Raw genomic sequence first — 15,437 nt, forward strand, 5'->3', positions numbered from 1 at the left:
CTCTCTTTAAGCACGGAAAACACTTTAATTAATACAAATAATAATTCGTTTCGTCAGAGACAGGAAGCCTGTGTTTATACGTTATGCTTATTCCTCGTCTCGCCTTGAATTCAACATTATAGTGAATATCTCGATATTTAGAATGAAGCCTAACTTGAACAGCTCAAGAGTCGTCGTCTGTTTATACATTAATAATTGTCGTCTTCTTTGAAGCATGTTGTTTGCTTGTACAGTATTATTATTCTCTTCGCATGTACATATCTGTGTCTTTTATTTTGTATATAGTTTAGGTTTAGGGTTTTGATTTTTAGTAATTTTTCATTTAATGAGTATATCATTCTGATTTTTATATTAATGTTTTTGGCGTATCTTGTGAATGTACATATTCTATTATTAGCACTGATGATGGAGTTCGAGACTCCAACACAAAGACTCGAGACACAATTGTTATTTTACAATTACTCCTATCTTTGTTATTGTACAATTACTCCTGTTATCTTTGGTATTGTACATTATTCCTGTTACCTTTGTTGTTGTATAATTACTCCTGTTATCTTTGTTATTGTACAATTACTTTTTTTATTATTATACATTTCAACGCTTACATATTTTACTTATACAATTTATTTTAACTAATTTATTTAATCTTATAAGTTGAGTTTCGCTCGACCTAAAAACAGAGCTCTGCCACGGAGTAAACAATTCTTCCTTAAACTTAATTTTTTTTTTCAGGGTTGCTTTTCTTCATTTGCTGCTGCCTGTGCTGCACTAGGACTGACTCCCCATTATACTGCATTTGCAACCCCAGGAGGAAAGATAATGGTTTCCCCTAACACAAGCCCTTCGCACACTACTCAAACATTTAACCAAGGAAGCGGAGAACTAAAATGTGTTTTCTCGTAACCCATCGGCACGCCGGGCCGAATCTGACTTGACTTTTATGAGTCATATATGAGTAAAGTTATGTTATTGTATAATATTTCAAGCAGAGAGTGTGCACGGTTTCATTGTTACAAAATTATTCAAGTATCATTTAGTGTTAACAGCATCTTTAATTCTCAAAAAGGATCGTTACTGACATTATCGTATTTTATAATGAAGCGATGTAAACACCGAGATGTATACTTTTGTCTTCAACAACGGCACTTAGGAGTGAAGTATACTTGCTGTTGTTGACTGTCGTCGCTCCTAAATCAACAACAACATAATTGCTTGTATGTCAGTAACCTAGGATTGATGGGGTTGACAATATGTAGCCAGTAAAGGCTCTTGTAGAGTCTACAAGAATAATGTTCGTATTAGTTATGTATATTTAGAGCATTTCAATGTAGAATTTCATGGTACAAATATTGATATCCAAGGAAAGGGGGCATTGTCATCAAAGGTGGAGTCACAACTAGCAAGCATATAATTCATATACTTATAATTATTAAATATAAACACAATAAGATATCTTCAGTATATCACCTCAGGGTATTAACCAACTATATATCATTCGCTGGATGTCACAAAGAAACTTAACACTGCTTAGTTCATCCACCACAACGGAATTTCTTAAGATATGCTGAAATGTCCATTTCTGGGGCCAGATTCACGAAAGCAGTTACGCAGGCACTTACGAACCTGTACATCTTTTCTCAATCTTTGGCGGCTTTGTTTACAGTTATTAAACAGTTAATGAGCTCCGAAGCACCAGGAGGCTGTTTATAACAATAACAACAGTTGATTGGGAAGTTTTCATGCTTGTAAACTGTTTAATAAATGTAACCAAAGCCGTCAAAGATTGAGGAAAGATGTACAAGTTCGTAAGTACTTGTGTAACTGCTTCATGAATCTGGCCCCCTGGATATTTCTGTCATACAGACATAAGATCTTTGTCTAGTCTAAGACGTTTTTGTTAAATGCTATATTGTTACAGTTGGTTCACAACCAGAGGGTCCCAAAGTACATTCCATTCACCTGATGCTTCTTTTCACTAAGCATTTATAAGGAGTTAGCCATCTATTGTGTGCGGCATCCTGGCGAAGGTCAGTACTTGGCTTAGAGGGATCTTGATAAGTACAACAGGCTTCCTGTTCCCGACTATTATAAATCATTAATTTATTTTAAATGTTTACTCGTGAAAAGTGGACGCTTTAGTTCATGTTACAGAGATCAATTATCCAAGAGAGAGAGAGAACTGATAAACCTTGGCATCTGTTACAGACGCTCCTGTGTGTGTGTTAATGTTGGAATAAATTTAATCTTTCCAAGATTCTCCAGTGTTAATAACCCATTATGTACTCCATTGTTATACAGTTTCCTTTTTAACCTTATACTGGATCTTATTTCTTAGCCTAGCACACAAGGTAACATTTTTGTGAATCTTAATCCAATTACGGAATTCTTTTACACACGCAACTGAAAACTCACACCCCAGAAGTGACTCGAACCCATACTGCCAGGAGCAATGCAACTAGTATGTACAGGACGCCTTAATCCACTTGACCATCACGACCGGACAATAAGTGATAGCCGAAGCTATTTGAACCACTTCCCCGCCGGCACTCGGATGGTAATCTTGGGCATAGCATTTTATCAAATCACCTCATCCTTTGGGGCACACGTGAGGAACACAAATGCGAACAAGCCTGAATGGTCCCCAGGACTATATGCAACTGAAAACTCACACCCCAGAAGTGACTCGAACCCATACTGCCAGGAGCAATGCAACTGGTATTCCTTATTTGTGTTCCTCACGTGTGTTAATTACAACAGGTCACCTGACCTGATCTGACCTGTTGTAATTAACACTCTAGAGGTATGACTTTTTAATTGTTAAGGTCAGACAACCTGGCACCTTTCAAATATCCTGTCTGGCTGACTTATGTTATATGTAAAATATAAACTAACATCTTTATGGTGTTACAACAAGGCACCAGCCATCAATGGGGATTAAATAGGATATAGTCAAATCGTATAAAAAAACTTCGACAGAGCTGTTTCTAATTTGTTAAAACCATATACGGTATATAGTAGATTAGTATGAATTAGCTTAGGTTAGGCTGCGTTATGCTGGAGTGAGTTGGGAAAATAGGTTTAAAATCCGTTGACGAAGTCTTGTATACAATGTGATTTGTATCCAATTACATACATTAGGAATAAATTTGTCCAAATCCTGCCTAAAAACCATAGAGTTTACAGATGATTTCAACGTGGAATTTTTGGTAAGTGTTATAGGATCTTCTGTAGCATGCATATACCTTGAACGACTATGACAATGGCAAAAACCTCAGCGTTGAATGTAATGAAACGCCTCTTTGTTAGAGCCCGCTGGCTCCCTGTAGCTACGATCCGGCTTGGGGTACATTATTTGTTGTGTCAGGTGGCGACCTTCGTGCCACCGCCTCGGCTGTGGTGGACACTGTTTGGGTGCTGTCTCCTTGGTCCCCTGTTCCAAGACTCGTACAGTATTTCTCAGGTTGTCCGCAGTGGGACAACCATGATGTTCGCAAATATGCTACACTCGTGACAGTCTTCTTTAATTAATATGCCTTGTGCGAATATTTACTTAATAGTTTTTGGCAACTAACGGGGTCATATCCCTGGTCGTCTTAGGTCCCCTGAGCCCTGGGTAGTTACCTAGCCCAAGTGTCTGCTGCCTCTCCTCTCTGGGATAGTCCTCGAGAGGAGAGAGGTCTGCTCAACAAGCAATTATCAGATGACACAAAGCCGAGGAGTGCTTCCCAGGAAACAGCGTTGAGTGTAATTAAACGCCTTTCTGGTAGAGCCCCAGTCTCCCTCCCTCCTTTCCATGTTCGTGGGTTCGTTGTAGTGTTATCTGCTCTTGAATTGATGATGGTTGACGGACACAGCGGCTGGCCGCCTGCTAGCGGAATTGGTACTGGCAGTCTAGCTAGTTTTGTAGTTTATTTTATATTATTTGGCAGTTTAGCGGTTCAAATCGTGTGAACCTAGCAGTTCTCTAAAGCTCTGCAGACTTTCTGGATGCTTTCCCGGTGAAATGGCGGTATGTCATTTGCTCTCTGCACCTTGTAAAGGGGATTATGCCTCTGGCCCCCTGTAGGCCAAATGAAATAAAAACAACTGATGTGATTGCTATATTAGAGTAATCTCAACAGTAAAAAAAAAAAAAAAAAAAGGTTACATAAAAATGCTGAAATATTTCTTTTTGCACATTTATTTTAAGTAGCATCTCACAAAATATAAACAAAAATATTATAAACAAGCTACATCAATCTTATATACAGTATATTTCACAGTATGGACTATCCAAAGTTGACAATGAACAATGAGAGAATGTATCAACTTCATCACACAAGAAAATAGCCACATTTAAATATACAAATTGGTCAGGTAAATATATTACATATTGACAAGAATTATTGCTACTTGTAGTCCTGTGTTACTCAGGAAGCAATAACAATTTACAAAACTACCGGCTTGTATCTCATAAATTATAAGAAATAACCGATCAGTTTCCAGTCTCGAGAAGGAAGTTTAAATAAGTGTGAAGAAGGGTGAGAATATTTGTACATGGCTTTACCTTTAGCCTCACTTGCCAGCGTCATATCATGAGCAATGTGTCGACTACACCCAAGTGCAACAAAAATAATGTCTTGTAATGCTTTTCTTTGCTATACAATGGTCAACTTTGCTTACGTTTATCCAGAACTTGCCTGAAGCCAAGCCAAGGCCATCTCAGCTGTCTTCAACCACAGATCAGTATGTGCACTTTCAAGAAATCACAAGTAAGTAAGTACCGGTACATTCAATGACACTATTGGCCAACTTATGAACTGTCTTGTCTACAAAGATATTTTTGCCAATCTTCACTGTCCCATGCCATTTTAATTCTTAACAGACTTCTCTTGTGCATCTAGTTCTTGGTATCTGTGAAACATCATTTTCTTAACACACTCCTTGTAACTATCTCCAACAACACTATAGGTGCTCCCTTGTAGGCCTAAACCTGCAGTGGCAACACGCCGTTCAGTTTCAATAATTGATGTTCGGCCTTGGTTAGCTTTACCAAGACCTTGTCCATCAGTCCACCCCATCTTCTTCAGTAGCTTGTTTCCAATGTTGTCACTTCCAATGCCTTGTTTCGTTGGCTCTTCATATTTGGAAGCAGCTACTTCCTCCCTTGAGGCAATATAACGTTCCTACAAAAAAATTAATCAATATTACCATGTAAATTTGCCACTTTTTTACTACAGTACTTATTAAGCTGAAACCTATGACTATTAATGTACAATGACATATCAAATGCAGTGATTTCAAGAACATTTCTTCACAAGACACTTGCATGAATCCCATAGCTCCCTAACATTATAATCACAAAATATCGCATTTTTTAGTTTTTATTAACAAACATGTTTGTACTAGATGCAACTGGAAACCCCACAAATATAAAAATACTTATTTCTCTATATATATATGAGAGATTAAGCAAATATTATCTTGTGTGTATGCACATGCACACACACTAAACTATGAACCTTGGTACCTATCACATTAATTACTGACCATCTTTAAAATTAAGCAAGTTTTTACTTTAGATCTTCATGGAGTGAGCTTAAGATTATTACATGCATGACAAAAACAAATTTATAGTTTCATAAGTCCACAAAATAATGTTTCTTTCTCCCTATCATCTCTAATAAGACAAACGAAAGTTAGTGTTCAGCATTTGGTACATATTTCTACACATTTCTATAAAACATTATGCCAAGATACTGGCCAGAGGTAGTACTTGTACATGCAAAATATGTTACAAATGTTTTATTCTGTTGAGTAATTTTAATAACTGTTGAAGCAGTCCAAGGTTGGCTTGTGCCATGACACTTGACAGACAGTTTACTGGCCATTCACAAGGATACTGACTCAACTCACAGCATCAAGCAAAATAGGCTTCAAGTCACAACAATCCAGTTCAGAAAACTTTCTATATTAATTAACACTTTGGCGGTCCTCTCTCCGCACGTTCCAGACTGTAAACGTTCCAGATTCAAGGCCCCACTCAGCAGTGCATATAATGTTTACAATCATTTTATGTTAAGTTAGTATTTCTTGGGTTATAGCTACAAATTTGATGTCAAAATGTTAGCAAATGAATTTTCTAGAGTACAGAAGCAAAAAATTATGTATTTAAAATGGATTATGTGACAAAGATGAATATAGGAATGTTTGTTTAAGGTGAAGGCTCATGGGTTTGCAGAAAGCTTTCTGGTTGGTCCAATTTTGTGGACATACGCTGTCCACAAAATAATTACGATTTTCATTAAATTTTCGGACTGGTTGATGCAAATGGAATTGATCAGGAACTGAAACCCAAAAGTTTAGCAATCGGATGACATGTTTTTACATCATCAGAACGTTTACTGTCAAAGTACGGGTGACACGTTACAGCGTCGTCGGAACACGAAAGTGTTAAAAAAGTAAATAAAAAGGGCAGTGACTATAAAAAAAAAAAAAAAAAAAAAAAACTGAATAAATCCAGCACAATTATATCATAAGCAACTACAAAAATGCCCTGCAAATATACTTGCAATGAAATATCCAGTGAAATCTTTTGCTTTTTCATCCAATCACAAAATATTCTTGCCCAAACTTCAACTTGTTTACACCAAGTTTTATGTTGATCACTCAACTCTCCCCCTATCAGATTACCTCTTAGACATCACCATCTCCATTAGAGAAGTAATTATAATAAAGTGCTCGTTAACTGACTGCATCTCCAACAATAATGCAGCTAGTGTATGAAACAAAAATAACATCACAACCCTGTTCACTTTACTAGCCCATTTTTATAAAGCATATAGCTTATTTTGAAGCAGTTTCCAAAATATTTTAACTATTACAAAGAATCAACTTTGCAAAGAAAAATTAATTTAATCTCAAAATTTTTTTTTATATATAAATAAAAAATCAAATCAAATCTTTATAAATCTTTAAACAAAGATTAAATTAAAAATAAGTTTATATCAAACAAGATCACAAATACACAAAAAGAAAATCTGGTCCCATGTATCCATTATCAACTATTTTACAAAATTACCATGGAGAGTACATTATTTTCAATTTGCTCTCTTGCTTCATGGTTAGGCATTTTTTGCTTGCAAAATTTAATCCAAACTGCTAGTAACAAATATAATGCAGTAATAATTTCAATAAAAACTGAAAATTGATGTCCAGCTTTTACCTTTCACAATTAAATTTAGAACCATCACTCTTATGTGCATATATGTATTAGTCCCAAATAATTCTTGAAAGTTTAAATTTGCTAAACTGTAATTACTGTGTGTTGAGGCTCGGTACCCAATCTTGTGAGTAATGTCTAAACTTGAAAGAAAACCTGTTACTTTCTCTCCCTTTGAGTTTCAATGCAAGTATTTTTCACGTGGGATTTGTTTGCTACATTAAATATACTGGATTTAAGAAGGCTTAATTGAGTGTGAAAGCTGGAGTTGTACGACTGCCAGTATGAACCTTAAGTTTGTTGGGTGCAGGTACACTGGGCTCTCCATACTTTTGCCGCCTCTCTTTGGCTCGGTCTCTGTACTGGGCAGATGTCAATCCCGCAGAACCACTGTTTTCTCCTCCTTTCGTCTTCCTCATTGTCTCCAAGTTTGTCTTGTGAAGATCAGATAGCTGTACGTGTCTAGAAAAAAAAAATATAGTATATAAAGCCATTCTTAAATTCTGCCAAATTAAATTGAACCCAAAAGTAAGTACATTTTGTTAAACAAGCGTAATCAAACACTACAGTTTATTATTCAAGTACGGTACAGAACTTAGCAGATGTCTCTCTTACCTGCCAAGTGCCTCTTTGTTAGGGAACTGTCTCTTACAAAGAAGGCAAGCCATCTTCACATAATCTACCAGCTTGTCCTCCCACCTGTCATCAGCAGCAGGATTACCCAGCCCTGCTCCACTTTCCTCTTCACTATCACTTCCTTCACCTCCATAAGCTGCCACCAGCCCAGACTTCTTTAGCCCTGCAAGTACCTGGAATAAAACAGTAGGTTTAGCTGTGGCAACATCATCCATCAAACCAGTAGCTACGGATCGAGTGCAGACAACAAATTCAGGTGGTCTCATCTCATACACAATAAAAAAAATAACTTGGCAAAATAAAACTTACAGGGGGAGTTTCCTTCTTCATATGCATGTGGAATACTTGGGCTTGCTTTTCCACCAAAGATGCACGATCTCTTCGCTCCAAAAGAACAGCAAAGGCAGCATCGGCAGCCCCTGTGCCACCACACTCGCCCTTGGCTCCTCCTGCAGGTTCAGCTGATGCAACTTTACTAACCACAGAGCTCTCGTTGCGCTTATTCTGTGCCTTAGCCCACCTCTCCATATCCTTAGCTATTTTCTTTGCCACCTTGACCTATTGGAGAAGAATTAAAGAAATGCTAAAATAAATAAATCAAGATTTTATATACTGAATACAAGAAAACTTGCTCTTTGAGTTAGTGTGATTTAGTGCAGTAGGGAAGGGACTGGAACTTATCAGGGGAAAGTGCAAAACTATTATGACTATATAACATTTGCTCCTTGAATTATTACCAAACAAATACAATTTTTAAATTCTTATGGCCTCATAACTAACCTTATCCTGTTTATCTTTTTCCTTTTCCTTTTTGTCACCTTTCTTGCCGACATGACCATCTTCTCCAATGGGAGCAGGAAGGTACGTCGACTTCTCTGCATCCCAGTATAAGTACTGACCGCTCTCTGCATTATAGTAATACTGACTACTCGCATCATAGTACAGTGTAGTTGATGGATCATAATAGTAGCCTGAAGTTTCATCATACTGGTACGTACTTACATCAGGAGGAGCTGAAATAGCAAACCAATTGTTTTATTGTAGCTAATTTATATTTTAGTGCTGTCCACATAAAATTTACAACTTACACACTCATCTACCAAAGGATTTTTCTTGTTGGACATTTTGAATTTGAATTACTGTACATTCTTGCATTATGTTCCTTACCAAATGTTTTGCAATTCCTGCTGCAACAACAACACAAGTGTGCTTGCACCAACCACGCTTGCACAAAAATACCTCGTGTACATTTTCTTTATTTTTCTCTAAAACACTGTAGTTAACTAATGCTACTGTGAATAATTCAATAATATTCTTACCTATAATTCTTCCATACAACTATAGCAATACCATACTTAGTAAGCCAATTTCCCTCCAAGTTTCTTTGTTTTTCCTTACAGAAATGCTATTTCTGTTCTTTAGTCATTTGGCAATATTAATCACCTGATTGATTAATTGAACTGAAATTGAATATTAATCACCTGATATAATGTATAACTAAAAGTATTCCTCCAAGCTCTTAACTTACGGTAAGTGGGGTAATCTCCAGTTTGCATTTGAACTCCATCAAAGTTTGCAGAGTTTGTCGAGGCCTGTGTGGATGTCTGATCACTAGTGGTGGTTGTAGCTGTGGTAGCCGTAGTATAAGTACTCTGAGCTGCAGCAGCGGCAGCAGCAGCAGCAGCAGCAGCGGCGGCGGCAGCAGCAGCAGTTGAAGAAGCAGTGGCTGCTGACTTCTGGTGCATTGCCTGTAGTGCAGACTGTGCAACAGCTGCTGCAGCATTGACAGAATCGGATTGATTTGAGCTGCCCTGTTGCTGTTGATTTTGTTGGTATGCCTGTTGACAATTATATACAAAACTACTGTATTTAACAGTTTTGTTAAGTGGCACTCAAAATCTAAAACCTCTTTTTACTTTATTCATTAAATTTACATTTAATGAATAAATGGAAGGGGTGGTGTTTATTAAATTCATTAAATTTACATTTAATGAATGATAAAAAAAAATGTTTATGAAGAGACATTACTTCATCATTACACCCTTTCCAACCTTCATAGCTGAATATTGACCCTCTGTGGGTATAGGGAAGGAAGGTTGTGAAAGATGGCAAGATTTAATGCTACAGTCTGGCTATATTTAATTTGAACTTTTTTATCCAGGGCTTTCACTGCTCCACCCAATTCCTTCCTTCAATCGTCCAACTTCAAACTTTGACTGCATCTTTCATCAATCACAAATCACTTCAAACAATGCAAATGCAATCAAGATGGCAGGCAGCAAGCAGTTGAACACAAGGAAGACTGAAGAAAAAATCAGAGAGGCAAAGAGAGCAAGGGAGGGTAAAGAGGGAGGGATGAGAAGAGAAGACAGGGAAGGCTTGGCAGCAGGAGAGTTTATGTCAACGTGTTGCATGATTGTGACAATTTATACACTCAATGTTAAAATATTGTATGTCTAAATTTATCATTACAGTGGCACCTTGCTCGAACAAATTAATTATGACTGGACCTATTCCATTTAACACTTTCGCGCTTTCGATTAGAGATAACTCGTCACTGGTTTTTCTTACGATTCCGCATAACTGCCTACTTTTCTCGTCAATCGAAAAAATATTTCTATAAATTCCATTTTTTAACCGAAATGGATGGGGATACTTTTGTTTTGTAGAGAATTTATTTGCGAATTTTTTGGTACCAGAATGAATATTATATCACATAAACTTCTATGAGTAAAAAAAAAAAAATACACAAAGTATGTTTCGGGGTGTGGCGAGCGTGTGGCAGTGGGTTCCCTTTAGCCGTTGATATATCCAACACGTGGGAAATATTTGTATGTGTTATGTATATGTCTGTGTAGGGAATTTTACTGCGATCACTGTCATACAAATTATAAAATGTTTCAACAAGTATAAACATGACAAACATCAAACGAACGAAAACAATGCGTTCGTTTCTGCCGCGAACGCATACTGAGCGACGTGGTTCTATATTTGGCGCTTCTCTTACACATGCTTTGTACAAATGTTATACAGTTCATCTTATAGAAAATTTTATTGCGAACACATTGGTATAAAAAAGAAATACGTACATAGAAAAGTAGGGTCAGGAAACGTATAAACTTTCCAAGCACGATTTCCCCCCTGTGTTTTCGCCAGTGCGCTCGCGGCTAACTACTCTCCACTTCACACACTCTTGCGGGTGGGCAATTACCTATATTAAACATTCATATGCATATGTCCGTGTAGAGAATTTTATTGCGATTCCAATGATACCAAAATTAGCGATGTAGGACAACTGTAGGCTTCGCAACCATTAAGAGAGTGGAAACATTTTGTTGCTGTTTGGCGCTCTCGGCGAGTGATCTGCATAGTTTTTTATTTGGTGTTGATACTCCTTATGCTTGGGCGGCATTTTATAGGTATGCTCTTATAGACAATTTCATTGCGAACACAGTGATACCAAATTTAAATACGTGCGCCTTCAATTATTGTCAGGACAGTCAAAAGAGTGTACACTTTTTCGGTCTTACCGCGTAGGCGCGCGAAGTGCCAAAAGCATCTGGGGTATTGTTTTTTTTTGAGCGCCGAGAGCGCGAAAGTGTTAACATTCTACTAAACCTAATTTAAGCAATTGTTGCTAATACAGACAACAAAATTATTTGTTAATGTATTTTAAATATACTCAAAGGTAAAAGTTTATGAAAATTGAAAAATTTAAGGAAAAAATTATCATACATCATAGGATCATGGGGTGATGATACGTTGATTTTAGATATTGATACCGGCTTGATGGGGTTCTGAGTTCTTTTACTCCCTAAGCACAGCCCGAGGCCAGGCTTGACTTGTGAGAGCTAGGTTCACCATTCTACACTTTATGTCCACTTTTCCCTATCTATGCAACCATTTTTTTGTGTGTGCAGACAGATATGCATATACAGTATATCCATAGCTGCACTTTGGGGATTAATTCTATTTTTTACTTATCTTAAAGAACAGCTTATTAATCACTTATCATCTCTGTAGCAGGAATATTGGTATACAATACAGTACTGCTATAGTATATTCCATACAAATATGTCACTAAGCTGCTGCATGAACCATAAATAGCTTTCATTTCTTCAATATTTTTTTCACTTGAACTATTACCACCAATTCCCTTGGCACTCACCAGACTTGCTCATTTGTCTAAATCTATTTAGCCTTCCTCCCCAAACCAGAAAGGGTGGTGTTAAGCTAACTTCTTTTCCCATTCCTGATTTAATATAACTAACTCTTGCTGGTAGACCGTTTTTAACTAGGAAATAGTGAAACGACTAAAGTGAAATTGTTAAAAACCACATGGTACATCAGAGATAAACATCAGAGGTCCATGGTTGTTCAACACCCTCCCAGCAAGCATACGAAATATTGCCGGAACAACCGTGGACATTTTCAAGAGGAAACTAGATTTATTCCTCCAAGGAGTGCTGGACCAACCAGGCTGTGGTGCCACCCAAGGTGGCCGCTCCAAGCAACAGCCTAGTGGACCAAACTCTCACAAGTCAAGCCTGGCCTCGGGCCGGGCTTGGAGAGTAGAAGAACTCCCAGAACCCCATCAACCAGGTATCAACCAGGTACAAAGAGGCCCTTCCACATGATCACAGGAAAAAAGCCAGTAGCTAGGAAATATCAGATTACACTAGGGTTACATCCACCACAATTACACAATGTTATTAAATAATGAAGTAAAGAAATGATTTGGCAAAAGATGTAAATGACATTTATTAGCATTTACTACAAAAAGGAAAAAAAAAAGGAAAAACATTAAAAAATATGATATATGACTTTTTTTTTGGCATGGTGGAACTAACACCATATTTCAGTTCAAGAATTTCTTTATTTACCAATCCTCTCTGGGTCAGCAAGGGTTCCAGTCTACTGTGGTTTATTCAAGCAAGGTCCCACTGCACTCAATTCTAGTTATATCAACTTTCCTGCTACTCTATTGAAACTCCTTATACATAACATGCTATGTATTAAGCAGCAAGCTTTCCTTTATACAATTAAAACATTGTATCTGAGAAACCAAAGAGCAGAGAAGGTTACTGAAGGTGGCATGGCTAACCTGTGCCTGTTGCTGGTAGTACATGGTATAATACTGGACATAAGATGCATGTTCCTCAGGAGTCTGAGCATACAGAGAGGCGCTGTACTCGGCCAGCTGTTTGATGTCTGCTCCGGCAGTGTATTCTGCTGGTTGGTGGTACTGCTGCTGCTGTTGATGTTGGCTTGACCAACTGTTACCTTAACAAGTTTAATATAAACCATTAGCATAACCTAATACATACATCTAATAAACATACATTATCTTTTAAATGTTGATAAATTATAATTTAATAAGAACAGAAGACACTGCATTAGGCCTATTGCATTATATCATACAAATTCACTCTTAACACAATCTCTCACAGTTTAAATTTTTTTTTTAACTCCAGTGACAGGTCTTGCTCCTGAAGACATAAGTAAGCACACATATACACTTAGGTAATTACACACATTTACAAACAGTATATATAAAAGTTTTACAAATTAGTATAAGCATTACCTGAGCTGTTGTTACTTCCATTATTCTGGTTGAGTTTGCAATAGGAAATGGTCACCTGAAATAAAACCATTCTATTGTTAAAGATTCTTCCCACAAATTCTAATCATATTTACTCACTTTTTGTACTGAAACTACAACTGAAATAACAAGAAAATATGCAAATAATGTGTCAAATAAGAGAAGACCACAAAGGGTCATTAGTTATACACCTATTTCTCTAACTCATTAAATTATTTCACCAATAAACATTTAGTTCACAATTTTTGTTTGTCTCTCACCAATCTTATATATTCAATGATAATATAAAAGTGAAAAATATTTGGATTCATCTTTACATTCAGAACCTATTAACCAATATCCAAATAGTCTAGAAAATTATTAATTAAGTGCAGCCTCTATACATTGACAATTTTTAAATGCAACGTACATCTTGTGTATCTTTCCTACAATATACATCGTATTAATGTACATGTGCTGGAATATTAATTTTCATGTACATAATTGTGATGTATTCTCTGCATCATATTATAAATTTGTCTTACAGAAACGTCTATAGATTTGACCCTACATAGTGCATTATCAGTGATATAATAACTCTTTACTTAGGTAAACGTACAGTACATACATACAAAATGAGTTACAAGCAGAATGTTGGATTTCTAGATAAGAGCTTGTATATATATATATACTATGCCTAAAGTCACGAATACGCACAGAGTTTCACAGACAATATAGTATGCTGAAGTCATTGTATCTAATGGAAAACTATTTTAGTACTGAAGTCATGGCAGACTTGCATGTATCCTTGTTAATATTCCTCATTCAGATCATTCTTTTTTTGCAAAGTACTGGAATTAAATATTCTGTTATGAAACACAACTGACCTGTTTGTTATCTATGGTTGGAGGGGCATGTGCAAGTTTGTTGTGTAATTGCATAGAGTCTAAGACAGAGTTCAGTTCAATGTAACAGACTCCTCGTGACGTGTTGGTCAGGGGATCTCGTCCGATGCGAACGGACCGAATGGGCAGGTCACTACCGGCATGCTGGATACCTTGTAGGACACTTTCTTCTGTACTTAAAACATCTAAACCCCGCAAAAGAAGAGCTGTGGGGACAAAGTATAACCATTAAAAAATCTTAAAATTATTTTGAATTCATAGCCTATGTTTATCATTTCCATTTTTCTACAATCAAGTTCATGCATATTCTCCATATATAGGGTAGCCCAGTAAAATTAAATCCTTAATGTTTTTAGAGTAAACAGAGTTCTTAAAATTAGCGTACACAGTAAACATACTCCTTACTCAAAGCGTAGTATTAGTGCAGTTGCCTCTCAACCTATCTAGCCAGAGATCAATTGCCAGGCAGTACAAGGCTTTGGGCGCATTACTTTATTACCCTATGTGAATACACACGCACATTACGTGTGTCTATTCACCGAACAGTAAATAGGTACCGGGGAGCTGGGCATCTGTTGTGGGTTGCATCCCAGGAAATGTCAGTTGTTGGCCAAGAGAGATCTCAATAAGCCTAATAGGCTTCCTTTTTTCCGACAACGGGAAACACTTTTGCCTTATCAAAGATTATATATAGAACCATGCCTAACCATTAGGTAGTGGTAACATTTACCACTACTTATGTCTAACCTATATCAACAGTTCACCAAAAACCATTCTTATTACTATTGTTTATGTTTTTTCATACCTTCCCAATTGGGCTGTTCAGCACTATCTGTTGTGCAATATGAAGGAAGGATAACAAGTCTTGACAATATCAATTTAATCCCATCTCCCACACTGTTACATGTATGACAGTGATTGCTTTAACTATTTAACAGATTATGCACTTTCCAGTTTATAATTAACATTACACTGCATCTCTCTCTCTCTCTCATTGCTACTTCCATGGTTAATACAGTGGTGCCTCAATTAACAAATTTAATCTGTTCCGGCACCAAGCTCGTCATGTGGAAAACTCGTCTTGCGAAACAACGCTGTCGTCGAAGGTGTCCGA

At 36.9% G+C, this 15,437-nt stretch overlaps 2 protein-coding genes across 16 annotated transcripts in view; one reads left to right on the top strand and one right to left on the bottom strand.

The window, feature by feature from the left end:
- The window catches only part of LOC123757945 (uncharacterized), a 36,748-nt gene extending 34,494 nt beyond the window's left edge, over positions 1 to 2,254 (top strand). For all 4 annotated transcript variants that reach the window (XM_069338764.1, XM_069338763.1, XM_069338765.1 and 1 more), the window contains exon 13: positions 733 to 2,254. In XM_069338764.1, the coding sequence (XP_069194865.1) occupies positions 733 to 833 (101 nt within the window). In that variant the 3' untranslated portion in view covers positions 834 to 2,254. The remainder of the gene's footprint in view (positions 1 to 732) is intronic.
- A 1,908-nt stretch (positions 2,255 to 4,162) lies between these two features.
- Positions 4,163 to 15,437, bottom strand: part of LOC123757944 (RNA-binding protein 5) — a 30,788-nt gene continuing 19,513 nt past the window's right edge. For 9 of the 12 annotated variants that reach the window (XM_045741917.2, XM_069338767.1, XM_045741918.2 and 6 more), the window contains 9 exons: positions 14,306 to 14,529; positions 13,422 to 13,476; positions 12,942 to 13,120; positions 9,366 to 9,675; positions 8,618 to 8,850; positions 8,147 to 8,395; positions 7,817 to 8,010; positions 7,492 to 7,663; positions 4,163 to 5,165 (listed from right to left, as the gene is read on the bottom strand). In XM_045741917.2, the coding sequence (XP_045597873.1) occupies positions 4,851 to 5,165; positions 7,492 to 7,663; positions 7,817 to 8,010; positions 8,147 to 8,395; positions 8,618 to 8,850; positions 9,366 to 9,675; positions 12,942 to 13,120; positions 13,422 to 13,476; positions 14,306 to 14,529 (1,931 nt within the window). In that variant the 3' untranslated portion in view covers positions 4,163 to 4,850. The remainder of the gene's footprint in view (positions 5,166 to 7,491; positions 7,664 to 7,816; positions 8,011 to 8,146; positions 8,396 to 8,617; positions 8,851 to 9,365; positions 9,676 to 12,941; positions 13,121 to 13,421; positions 13,477 to 14,305; positions 14,530 to 15,437) is intronic. The other 3 variants (XM_069338770.1, XM_069338771.1, XM_045741920.2) reach the window with 1 other exon arrangement.

This window comes from Procambarus clarkii, chromosome 40, assembly GCF_040958095.1.
Source record: "Procambarus clarkii isolate CNS0578487 chromosome 40, FALCON_Pclarkii_2.0, whole genome shotgun sequence".
In the NCBI taxonomy this organism is placed as follows: Eukaryota; Metazoa; Arthropoda; class Malacostraca; order Decapoda; family Cambaridae; genus Procambarus; species Procambarus clarkii.